This window comes from Osmerus eperlanus, chromosome 13, assembly GCF_963692335.1.
Source record: "Osmerus eperlanus chromosome 13, fOsmEpe2.1, whole genome shotgun sequence".
In the NCBI taxonomy this organism is placed as follows: domain Eukaryota; kingdom Metazoa; phylum Chordata; class Actinopteri; order Osmeriformes; family Osmeridae; genus Osmerus; species Osmerus eperlanus.
The window spans coordinates 5,108,557-5,120,382 of NC_085030.1; the positions used below are offsets into that span (position 1 = coordinate 5,108,557).

An 11,826-nucleotide genomic window follows, 5' to 3' on the forward strand; every position below is an offset into this window, starting at 1 on the left:
TCTCTCTCTCACTCACTCACCCTCCCCCCTCCCGTCCCTTGTCTCCCTCTGTCTCCCTCTCCTCTCCCTTGAGGTTTTCCTGGAACTTGTCTTGTTTTCTTGTAATTCCTATACACTTGGTTTGTCAACCCTCGATTAATGTTTTCATTTGACCTGAAAATCAGAATTATTTCTTGACTCAATCCCACCTTCCTCTCTCTCTCTTATGTTTTGATTTCCCAAATGCTGTAATCGAAATCTTTTTTTTTTTAAATTCAAAATCCGATCTTTTGGTTTGGGGTCTCTCAGATGACTTGTTTTCCTTTCAGGTTCCTTTCCTTATGTCCTCTTCAGAGTGTGTTTCGGTCCATCTGTCCTTTGCTCTGTCCAGGTCACAGACTTTTATCATTCTGTGTTCCCCTGCTCAGGGATTGAGTTCCTGTGTCCATACCCCTACAGGTGACACTCTACACCCCCCCACCTCACTTCCCCGTCAACCACAAACCTTTCTCCCTTGTTCTCCAAGCTCTCCCGCCCTCTTTCTCTCCTCCATACAGGCCAACCTATCTCTCTCTCCAATTATACCCCAACCTCTCTCGCCCTCTCTCACTCCTCCATAATACACCACCTCTCTCTCCCATAATACCCCATCCTCTCTCTCTCTCACTCCCATTATACCCCGACCTCTCTCGCCCTCTCTCTCTCCTCAATACACCACCCTCTCTCCCATAATACCCCAACCTCTCTCTCTCCCTCCCACTACACCCCTCTCCTTCTCCCTCAGACACACACACATACATATAGTCGTTCACTTTACTGCTTTACTGTACTATCCACAAAGGTGTCCACAAACATACACAAACGCATATATACACCATAATATACAAATTCACACACACACAAACAACACACACACACAATGAGCACTACAATCTAATCAGGTCACAAACACTTCTGGTTCACCTCTGTCTCACCCCCCATCTTCATCACAACCAACGCCCCCCCCCCCTCTCTTTCTCTCTCTCCTCCCTCCTTCCTGGTTTTGAACTGTGAGCTCAGGTGCTGTGTCAAGCTGTGCATTGCTTCTCCTGGTCTGTCCCTTCATCCACAACCTCTGGATTATTCTTTCTTTCCCTTCATCCACCCCTCTCTCCTGTCGTCCTCAGTCCTGACAATAATCCTGTTCTCATTCTCTCTCTCTCTCTCTCTCCCCCTTTTTGTCTGTCTTCCTGTCTGTCCCAAATCCTCTGTCACTGTCATATTCCACGTCCTTTGTTGTAAGGCAAATTGGATTGTGTGTGAGGTGTTCAGGTCCTGGCCTCATCTTCAGCGGAGTGTGTGTGTGTGTGTGAATGGGGGTGGACCGCAGATGCCAGGACTGTAGGATGTGTGATCCAAGTGTTGAAGAATGCTGCTATGGCATGCCAGTGTCAAATGTCACACAAACTGTGCACGCGTGCATGGATAAACATATAACAGAGGCATGAATGAACACGCATGTCAACACATTAGCACTGACCTCAAACAGGCAGACGCACCACACAAACAAGCCTGGACAGACACACAGCTCTGACATACGCAGAAACACATGGATTTGATACTGGGCACCTCATTCCACTCAAGGAATCTGCTCCCCGTAAATAATCCCATCTATGATCTTTTCCCTCCCTTATTATTATATATGTTTGATGGCCGTTTTTGTTTCCGTGTACGTATCTTGAAGTGTGTTTAAGTGTTGAGGGAACTTTGCTTGGTGCGCTAACCCTCTCCTTTCCTTTCCGTCATCTCACCTTCCTTACCCTATTATATTCCTCCATATCCTCCTCTTTCCCCCCCCCCCCCCCTTTCTTCCTTAACTCTCATTAAACTTCTCTCTTTCAAACTGAAACAGACCCGGAGAGACTCGTGGTTTAAGGCGTCCCCTACGTAACGTGACCAAACTTCTATCCAGTTCCTAATGAGGTTTCCATTAATCACTTGAGACGAACTTTCTCTTTCTCAGCCTCCCCTCTCTCCATATCTCCGTCCACTCGTTGATTATTGATGGGGGGCCACACAAACTCAGACAGAGGGAGAAAAGAGATCAATTACAGAAACACGTGGAGACACCTCGACGATAAGAATAGAGGGGTATTTTAGAAGAGATTTTAGATTTTGGGAAGTCGAGGGGGTCAGAGGAAGAAATACAGTGGCGATGATGAGACAATGAAGTTGTGTGGATGGCGGAAAGGGAAGAATCGGTGAGAATGACATGAAAATAAACGGAAGTTTATCAAGGTGTCTGGAGTGAAAAGTCAATTACAGAGAGGGGCAGGACATTCACACTTTTAAGCACACAGAAAGGTCAACTTCATGTCGTTACTGCATCGGTAATGGTGAAGCAAACCGGAGCGGGAGGACGGTAATCAGTCTTTGAGGAGTAATGTAAGCCCGTGGAGTAGTGTTTCTGCATGTCGGCCTGCATGTTATCATGTCAGCTGATCACACACAGACTGAACAGGGAGGGAGTGGGGGGGGGGAGACGAGGGGGGGGGGGGGGTTGAGGAGACCGGGGAGGGAGAGAGAGGGAAGACAGGGGGGTTTAAGGAGACGGAGGTGTGAATGACAGACAACGAGGGGAGTGAGGAGTGTGGACGTGTGTGTGTGTGTGGGGGGGGGCAGCTCCAATAATTAAGGACTAGGCTGAGCGCTTTCACAAACCAAGCACTGGAGCGTGTGCTGTGTTCAAAGCAGTAGCACAGGTTTGTGGCACACTTTGCTACAAACGCTTTGCTACAAAATCTCATATAACATGCAACTATCAAACATCACCTTCGGCTCAAAACCCACAGAGATGAACAGCGCCTCTGTGTCTGTGCAAACCATGCTCTCTTGTGCCACAACTAGGCGATTTGCCAGGATGCTGTTGTGTGGTCACAGAGTGGGTCTAACAGTCAAATGTTGTGTTTTGCAAAGTTTGCTGGTTCAGTATATGAGGAAAAGGTTTTCACGTTTCTATAGAATACTGGAATACAATAAGGCACATTTCATATTTTTTAAAGCTTTTTTAGGGTGAACATTTTCAATATATGCAAATAGTCCCCTCTTTTACAGCAGTCAATCCAATCAGAATGATAGAGTGATTTCACCTGGCTAGAACTAGTTCACACTTTCCCTTGTGCTGATGATATGACTTACTGAAATTATGTTAGCAGTCATTTTATGCCAAGGCCCAGAAAGCTTTGCAAACACAAAATGTATGTCGCTCCCAATACTTTTGGCCACAGCTGTGCATGAGAACATCCCATGGGAGGTACAGCTGCTCTAGTGCAAGGACGCCCTCTACTGGAGAGCAGAAAGAATGACTAAAGCTCAGGCAGACTTGTGGACAACAGTGGGTGGGTAGTAACAACATTATCTACCATTCAATATGTAAAATATCTATCCGTACTAGTGATTTTATTATGACTCTGCAGTGTTATTCCTCCGCTTGACTATATCACTGTTATATTATGTTATATATATTATTAGCACAGGAGCAGAATAGTTTGTGGTTAGATACTATTTTTAGCACATAATGAACACTCATCTTGATGAAAAATATTTGATAAGAGCAGGATGTTTTTACATTCAAGGCTGGAGTAGGTTTTTCATAGTTCTAGGCCCATTTTGTAGGCCTGTTCGGAGTGTTTTCAGGGTAACCGCGAAGGTCTCACAGCTGAGCCGTTGCCACGGCGAGGGTCTCAAAGCTGCGGGGTTACTATGGTGAGGGGCTCTCGGTTGCGTCCGTTGAGGATGGGCCAGGGGTTAAAGTAGGGGAACACAGGCTCTGTGAACGCAGCACCCGTGAAGGTAAACAGATGACTCATATCCCCCGCGTCGTAGAACGCCACCTCGCCTCGGTCGTAGTCCAGGTACACGCCCACCTTGCCGGGGGGCCGGGCGGGGGTGAGCGGGGTGTCTTCTGAGCTGGTGCACGCCTCGTAGCCACTCCCGTCCCCCAGAACCAGCGTCCAGAAGCCGTCCTCCGGACACAGGCTGATCTCCTCCTTCCTGTTGACCGAGGAGGAGGCCACCCCCAGGCCCCAGGCTGTTTTCCGGCCCACAGCCACCTCCCAGTAGTGGCATCCCGAGGAGAAGGAGTGGGCGCCCAGGACGATGTTGTAGCGGGTGAAGCGCTCCGGGTTGTCGGGCAGGTTGGGCTGGATGTCCCCCACCATCACACTGCTGCCTGCTGGGGACACCCACAGCTTGGGGTAGGCCGTGTCGGGGTCAAGGGTCACATCGGTGACACCTGGAGAGGAAACACACGTTGGCGTTTTGTTGGATTGTGTCGCTAATGTGTGTGATTAGGGTGTGTTGGTATGTGCTGAGATAAGGCAGGGGAGTGTTATTGTGAGAGGGTGTGCATATAAATGCGTGCAAGCTTGTTTGTATGTGTATGTGTGGTTGCATGTGTGTGTGTGTGTGTGTGTACCTGGCTGGAGGATGGAGCTCATTCTCCTCCAGGTGCGGTACTGTAGTGGCCCCAGGAACTCTCCTGGTTGTAGTTCTGCCTTGACCTCCGGAGGGTGCTGAAATAAACTCTCAGCTCTGACCGAAAAACACAGAACAAATTATTGTTTAGGGAAAGAAAGAGAGAGACAGATAGAGAGAAAAAGAGCTGGAGTTAATTGCTGTTTAAGGAGAGTGAAGAGAATTTTAAACAAATATTTTTAAAACGTATTTGTTTCAGGGAAAACAACTATTGAGTGAGACAAGTTAACATAAACAGAGTCATGTGGAATGAAGGAAGGTTAGCCAATAGGGTCGAATCAATCAGATATGAGTGCCTTTACTACTCACCCGCCAATGAAATCCTTGATTCCCTGAAAGAGAGAACAGACTGTTACTGTTATTACAACTGTTATTTAGAATTCTGAGCTTAGACAAGTTCAAACTCAAACAAGTCTCTACTCATTCTTGGAAACATCCTTTTTTTTCTCTACTCCCTTTTGCTGCCCCTTTTCATCCTCCATCCATCCAACACTCCGCCTTTATTGCCTTCTCATTCCTCCCTCCCTCCCTCCCTCCCTCCTTCTTTCTTTCTTTCTTTCTTTCTTTCTTTCTTTCTTTCTTTCTTTCTTTCTTTCCCTCCCTCCCTCCCTCCCTCCCTCCCTCCCTCCCTCCCTCTTTCCTTCCTTCCTTCCTTCTTTCCCTCCCTCCCTCCCTCCCTCCCTCCCTCTTTCCTTCCTTCCTTCTTTCTTTCCCTCCCTCCCTCCCTCCCTCCCTCCCTCCCTCCCCCCTCCCTCTTTCCTTCCTTCCTTCCTTCCTTCCTTCTTTCCCTCCCTCCCTCCCTCTTTCCTTCCTTCCTTCCTTCCTTCCTTCTTTCCCTCCCTCCCTCCCTCTTTCCTTCCTTCCTTCTTTCCCTCCCTCCCTCCCTCCCCCCTCCCTCCCTCCCTCCCTCCCCCCCCCCCCCTCCCTCCCTCCCTCCCTCCCTCCTTCCTTCCTTCCTTCTTTCCCTCCCTCCCTCCCTCCCTCCCTCCCTCTTTCCTTCCTTCCTTCCTTCTTTCCTTCCCTCCCTCCCTCCCTCCCTCACCTTGAGCTGGGCAGGGTTCTCCTCCTCTCTCAGTCGCCCCCGCAGCTCGTCGGCCGTCCTCTCCAGCTGGCTGATCTGCTCCGAGGCGTGGGTGAAGTCCCGCTCCAGCTGGTGGAGGGTGTCCTCCTTGTGCCGCCGCAGGTTCTCCTTCACCCGCTCCTCCTCCCGCTGGAGGAAGTCCCGCAGCCGGGCGAACTCGGCGCTCGCCCGCCCGTCCTGCTCCGCTGCCCGCTCCTTGTAGAGCAGAGAGGGGAACGAGAGGGGTAAGCACGCGCGCACACACACCAAAGAGACACAAATGCACATACATGCACATACCCACATCTATCCACAAACAGGCACACACACACACACACACAACTAGATGCAAAGACACACACATAACCCTGCACAGTCACATGTGCCCTACATCTGCCACATGACTGTTGCATTGACACACATGCTTTCATCATTGCTCACTCTGTAACCCACTTCCTTTGAGACAGGAAGACAAAGAGAAGTGAAAATGGGAGTCAGGATGTGACTATAGGAGTGCCAGGTCAGGCAGATAAACAGAGAGGCAGACAGACAGATGAACAGAGAGGCAGGCAGATAAACAGAGGCAGACAGATAAACAGATGCAGACAGGCAATGAAAGAGACTGAGCGATAAACAGATAGACAGGCAGGCAGACATGTAATAGTACAGCTCATTGCAGAGGCACCCATATTTCTGCTTATGTACTGAAGCTTCTGTGTTTGTTTACTATGTGTGTAAAGTGTGGTGCTAATTATGTGTGTATGTCTGTGTGTGTGTGTGTGTGAGTGGGGTTGGTCTGTCTGTCCTATGCAGAGAAGACAAATATGTCTATGTATGTAAAGGAGAATGAGTAATTGATAAATAGTAAGCCATTATCTTATCCTAGAAGTGTCAATGAAAATCACTATACTTTATACATTACCAATGGTTTTGTGTATTCTCACTTATCTACCACCACTGTCGGAAACACTAACTATAAAGTCATACCATAGGCATGTACAGATGGGACTGGGTACATTAATGGAATGTTGTTTGGCCACTTAAAATTATAGGTATGCAAGAAGAAACACTCTGTCTCTTTCAAGCACACACACACGTCCGCACACGTACACACGCGTACGCACACACAGATGAGCTACCTTGATGAGTAAGATCTTTTCATTTGTCTGGCTCTGAAAAACAGAAGCCTCTTCTGTCTGTAGCTCTACCTTCTGTAGAGCAAGAAACAGCTTTTCCTGTGAGAGGAGAGAAATGTATGACAAACACTAGTCTGTATATATACAAACACACACACACACACAGTCAATAATCTTCAACAGACTCACTGAGGCTGAACAGGGTCACAATTGCATGGTTGTGTTAGACTACTGTGTAATTTGATTTATTAAATTAGGGGCAGATTACTGTCAGTGCTTCTAGGAACTGCTAGATGACAAAAACAAGCCATAATGTTGTTCATATGATCAGGGGAACTATCCAACTGGCCTCATCTTAAATGTGACTCTGAAGGAACAAAAACAAGGACTCAGTTGGTAAAGTTGATGCGTTTTATGAAAATATTACGAGTGGTTGAAGCCTATCACCAAACATCAACGGTAAATATAAAGGTTAAACATGCCTGGGAACCAAGGACTAACAGGGGCATGCTGAATTCCTCTGTGGCCTGGAGGGTCTGCTTTGAAAATAACGGCCGTGTCACGCGACTTTAACCAAGTGAAAGACTCAATTGTTATTAACTACCTACGGCCGTTGAAACGGCTCAAGTTATAGCTGTAAGCCCACACTGGTCGAACTTTGGAACTAAAGGAATGGTCTGTCGGCGTCAAGTTTTGGCACGCCCGTGGAACATTCCAGACTCAGTATCCTTGTGAAAGAATGTCTACTGTTTAAGATACATTTAATCCAGCGGCGTTGTTAGACTTAAATCTCTACTAGGGCACAGGCCCCTATTCATATCCCTTTTTTTTCTTCCAAACTTGCTGAGCATAATGCATTACCCAGCTACAGAAAATCCCCTTTTCTATTTGCTTAACCCACTATACAACAGTTCTGGGACTACGTTTTTCGCATTCCTTTGAGCGCAAATACTGTTTTTTGAGCTTCATATAATAGTTTTATGTTTCAGTAAAAAAAAGATGATCGGTAGGCCTAACATTTAGAAACTTTCTTAAATGTTGTAATGTTTTCGTTGTCTACCTTACGACACCTGGACTTCTGTGTGCGTGCTGCAGTGGCTATTTTGGCAAACTCAGAAGAGCGCGCTAGAATTCTAAGGGCATCAGTTTGTGTTTTCGATTAAACTGCTTGATTTTACAAGCGTTGATTGGCATATTGCGTTTATTTTTTCCGGGATTATCAATCTAAATGAATGCACTGACAAAGTAAATTGTTAAAACTCAAACTTTTGATTTTACTGGGGCACAGCAGATTTATACTGGTGCACGTAGGCTACCTACCCCAGTAAAAAGGGTCTAACGACGCCCCTGATTTAATCACTTTGCAATCAAATCACGTTTCAAATTAATGTTTCATTCGAACGGTGGTTATAGTTACCTACCTTATAGTTCTCAAACGCCTCGTTGATGGGGATGACATTGTGCGTCTTGTGGTCTCGAGACATCCCACACACCAGACAGATCGGTAGCTGGTCGTCCTCGCAGTAGAGCTTCAACCGCTCTTCATGCTCTTCACACAGATCCGGCTCGGGGCGCTGCGGGTAGTAACCTATGGAACTCACGCTGCTCATGCTGGAACCGGGCTTCCATTCCTCCGTATCCTCTGTTTCTCGCGCGGACATGCCGGGTTTTGATTCCATGGCCTGTGCTCTCCTAACACTGTCCACTACGTTGCACAAAAGCGAGTTAGGACGCAGTTTAGGGGCGCACGACTTTCTGCACTGCGGGCAGGTCGACAGCTCGTCCACTTTGGCCTCCCAGCACTTAATAATGCACACACGGCAGAAATGATGCCCGCACTCGAGGATAACAGGTTCCCGAAAGAGTTCCAGACACACGGGGCAGGTAAGCTCGGTGTGTAGCTCCTCAAGCGCCGTGGTCTCCGCCATTCTCAACTGTCCTCATACTGAACTCATGCACCCGACTGTGAAAGTTGCGGTGCGGGGGACTAAACAAGACAAGTTGATTCGCTGTCTTCCGTGTTGGAGAGGGTGTGGTCTGTCTCAGTCAGAAGCATTTGAAAGTAGACTTGTTCGTCACAGGGCAAAAACTGTAGCTCGAACTTCCTGCCAAGTGAACTACAATTCTCTTTATAGGAAAAGTACACTAAGTAAAATACATTTATAAAGTAGGCTACTGTCAGATATGTGATCTACATCGGACAACGTTAGGGTTCAGAGAGGGGCCAGAGAGTGATTCGTGAATGTCCAGATGACAGTTCTGTTGAGCCAGGTGTTCAGCCAGGTGAACAGGGTCCTGAGCGTCTGGAAGTCCCCAACACACCCATGAGCTGAGCATCATTCATGAGTCAGCAGTGCTTACTAGTCCTTCAAGAAATGAGAAAGGAAAATGCCTGACACATAGAAAACGGACACACAGCACGTGCAGGCCCCCTTTCTGTTACATTATATAATCTGTTATAATGCCATCAAGGGACCGGACCAGAGTTGGTGAGGTGGCGGTAACTGTGTGTTCCGTTTTTGGTCAGTGGCCTAACTCAATACCAGTACTTCTAGTTTCTCTTTGTCATGCAGCAGAGTTACAAGAACACACACTGATACCATTACCATTTAAAAGTATCACTTCCCATTGGCACTTATTTGCTTTTCACAATGTATGGGTGAAAAGTGTCAAAAATGCTCCAAATGCAAAAGGAGTGAAATGGTTTTCTGTGGAGTATAAGTGTGTGTGCTAGTGTGTGTGTTTGGGAGGGGAATGTCCGTCCAGTCTCTGGGTGTTGAGGAGTCGGATGGCTCAGAGCAGAGCTTAGAAAAAGAAATTCCCTCACAGTCTTGCTACGAGGGCCCCCATGTTTGGGTACCCTTTCCCAGACGGCAGGAGGCTGAAACGTTTGTGTGCGGGGTGCGTGGGGTCACCTACAGTGCTGTCAGTGTGGCATGTCGTACCCTCCTGTGTACCCACTAGAAGGCAATAATAGAGAGAAACCCAAAGATTTACAATAGCTTCACATTTACAGTAGATCATTATTTTGAGTCAGTGTTCAGGTGTTATGTTCAGGTGTATGTATTGTATGCAAAGGCAGATTTGCCTTTAAAGGTAAATATGGGGGGTCAGATGGCCGAGCGGTTAGGGAGACGGGCTATTAATCAGAAGTTTGCCGGTTCGATTCCCGGCCTTGCAAAATGACGTGTCCTTGGGCAAGGCACTTCACCCTACTTGCCTCGGGGGAATGTCCCTGTACTTACTGTAAGTCGCTCTGGATAAGGGCGTCTGCTAAATGACAAAATGTAAAGGCTACATTTGGTGGATGAATCATTTAGGGAGGTTATTGCATTCCCATTTCCTAGAAGGCCGTCGTGCTGGTCACTTGGTCACCTGGGGGAAGTTTAATAACATCTGATAAAAGCAGAAGGGGGGTGGGGGGTGGAAACAGAAACAATCAGCCGCATTGTATACTGTTCTCTGGAGACTATATAACCCTAGTCTCCTACACCAGTCTAGTGTCTCTGACTGGCATGCCTAGCCAGACTGCTGCCAGAGCTGATAGTGAGCCTGAGGGGAGGTAAACAGGACTCTCAGGACTGAGACAGACCACGCTGGACAAGGCAGGAGGGAGAAGATCCACTTGGAAGACCGTCTTCTGTGTTTAGAGAACGTCGAGTATCTGGGAGAAAAACAAGCGTTGATCTGAAGTAGAGTTTGGTATCCGGGTTTAGGGCCCGAGAAAGTGTAACGACGATGCTTCTTCCAGCATCCAGGGGGGCTTTGCTCCTGCTCTTGGCCGGTCTCGGGGGCCTATCCCTGGGGGAGGTGGGAGACTTCAGCCCCTGCCTCCAGTCCTTCTACAAGGGGGTTCCTCCACTAGGTGTAGGGAGTGAGGGGTACCAGCCTATATGCCAGCGTTACCGGAACCAGTACCACTTTGCCAGTTTGTACCAGCGCCAGTGGAGAGTTCCCCTCTACTCTGCATACGTGTTTACAAATGGTGATGGGAAACGACCCAAGAGCAACTGGATGTATGAACCACAGGCGAGTGTGTGATGAGAAATGTTTTCAAGATTTTTTAAATTACTTTTAATTAAGATATTAATGTATTAAACTATTCATAAAACATTGCACAAAGTGTGTGCATGTCAGAGAGACAGAAAGCAAGAGAGAAGGAGAGTGTGTGGGGAAAAGTAAACTGTTGCAACCAATTGCGTGGTATCTCACCTCAACTGTAATTTTTGTTGATTACGTGTTGTAGGCCTAGTGGGTGAGGTTCCGGTTTCCGTTTCCTTCTCTCTCTCTCTCTCTCTCTCTCTCTCTCTCTCTCTCTCTCTCTCTCTCTCTCTCTCTCTCTCTCTCTCTCTCTCTCTCTCTCTCTCTCTTTTCTTTCATTCTTTACACACACAAACACACACATACACACACAATAGAATGGTCATAAAACACAGGAACTAAACTCCTTCTCTTTGGGTTCTTAGCTTGCATTCACCGGTGCCAGCCCGGAGATGAAACACTTCCCGCGCAAGAAGCCCGTGGACCAGAACGTTGTGGAGAGCCAGGCGGTTCTCCAGGACTACGCCAACTCCTCCTACACCAAGGGCCACCTGAACCCCAGCCAGCACCACCAGAACCAAGAGGACCGCAAGGCCACCTTCACCCTGACCAACGTGGTCCCCCAGCGGAAAGGCTCCAACTCTGGCCCCTGGGCCCAGCTGGAGTCCGAGGTGAAGGCCCGTCTGGGGGCCTACTGCGCGGGCCCCGCGTACGTGATCACGGGGGCCGTGCCGTATGTGACAGAGCGCTGGATGAACCAGCGCGTGGCCGTGCCCGAGTACATGTGGTCGGCCTACTGCTGCCCCGTCCACGACGCCAGCCTCCCCGCCTCGCTCGCCTCCTTCTTCCCCACGCATGCAGCGGTGGGACGGAATGACAAACAGAGCGGGGGGGAGATTGTTCCGGTGGATCCCAAGGCAAAGGGCCCTTCTCTCGGGTACGATGTGAGGAGGATGTCCCTGGACACCCTGGAGGATATCTTACGGCAGAGGCTGTCCATATCCATCCACCTGTTCACTCAGCAGTGCCTGGGAGAAGAGTGAGCCCCTGTGTCTACATGTTCCCCAAATACAGTTAGCCTGATTCAGCCGTAAT

The 11,826-nt window shown here is 48.3% G+C and overlaps 2 protein-coding genes across 2 annotated transcripts; one reads left to right on the forward strand and one right to left on the reverse strand.

The window, feature by feature from the left end:
• Nucleotides 1–2,212: 2,212 nt before the first annotated feature.
• Nucleotides 2,213–8,731, reverse strand: LOC134032692 (zinc-binding protein A33-like). Its single transcript, XM_062476715.1, has 6 exons — nucleotides 8,112–8,731; nucleotides 6,694–6,789; nucleotides 5,537–5,770; nucleotides 4,804–4,826; nucleotides 4,436–4,551; nucleotides 2,213–4,252 (listed from the first exon to the last, which is right to left on the reverse strand). Exons 1-6 carry the CDS (start codon nucleotides 8,616–8,618, stop codon nucleotides 3,702–3,704), a joined length of 1,527 nt encoding a protein of 508 aa, XP_062332699.1. The 5' UTR covers nucleotides 8,619–8,731; the 3' UTR covers nucleotides 2,213–3,701.
• Nucleotides 8,732–10,386: 1,655 nt separating this feature from the next.
• On the forward strand, nucleotides 10,387–11,826 carry LOC134032719 (endonuclease domain-containing 1 protein-like). The gene is made up of 2 exons (XM_062476747.1): nucleotides 10,387–10,719; nucleotides 11,157–11,826. The coding sequence occupies exons 1-2, from the start codon at nucleotides 10,429–10,431 to the stop codon at nucleotides 11,772–11,774; spliced, it is 909 nt and encodes a 302-aa protein (XP_062332731.1). The 5' UTR covers nucleotides 10,387–10,428; the 3' UTR covers nucleotides 11,775–11,826.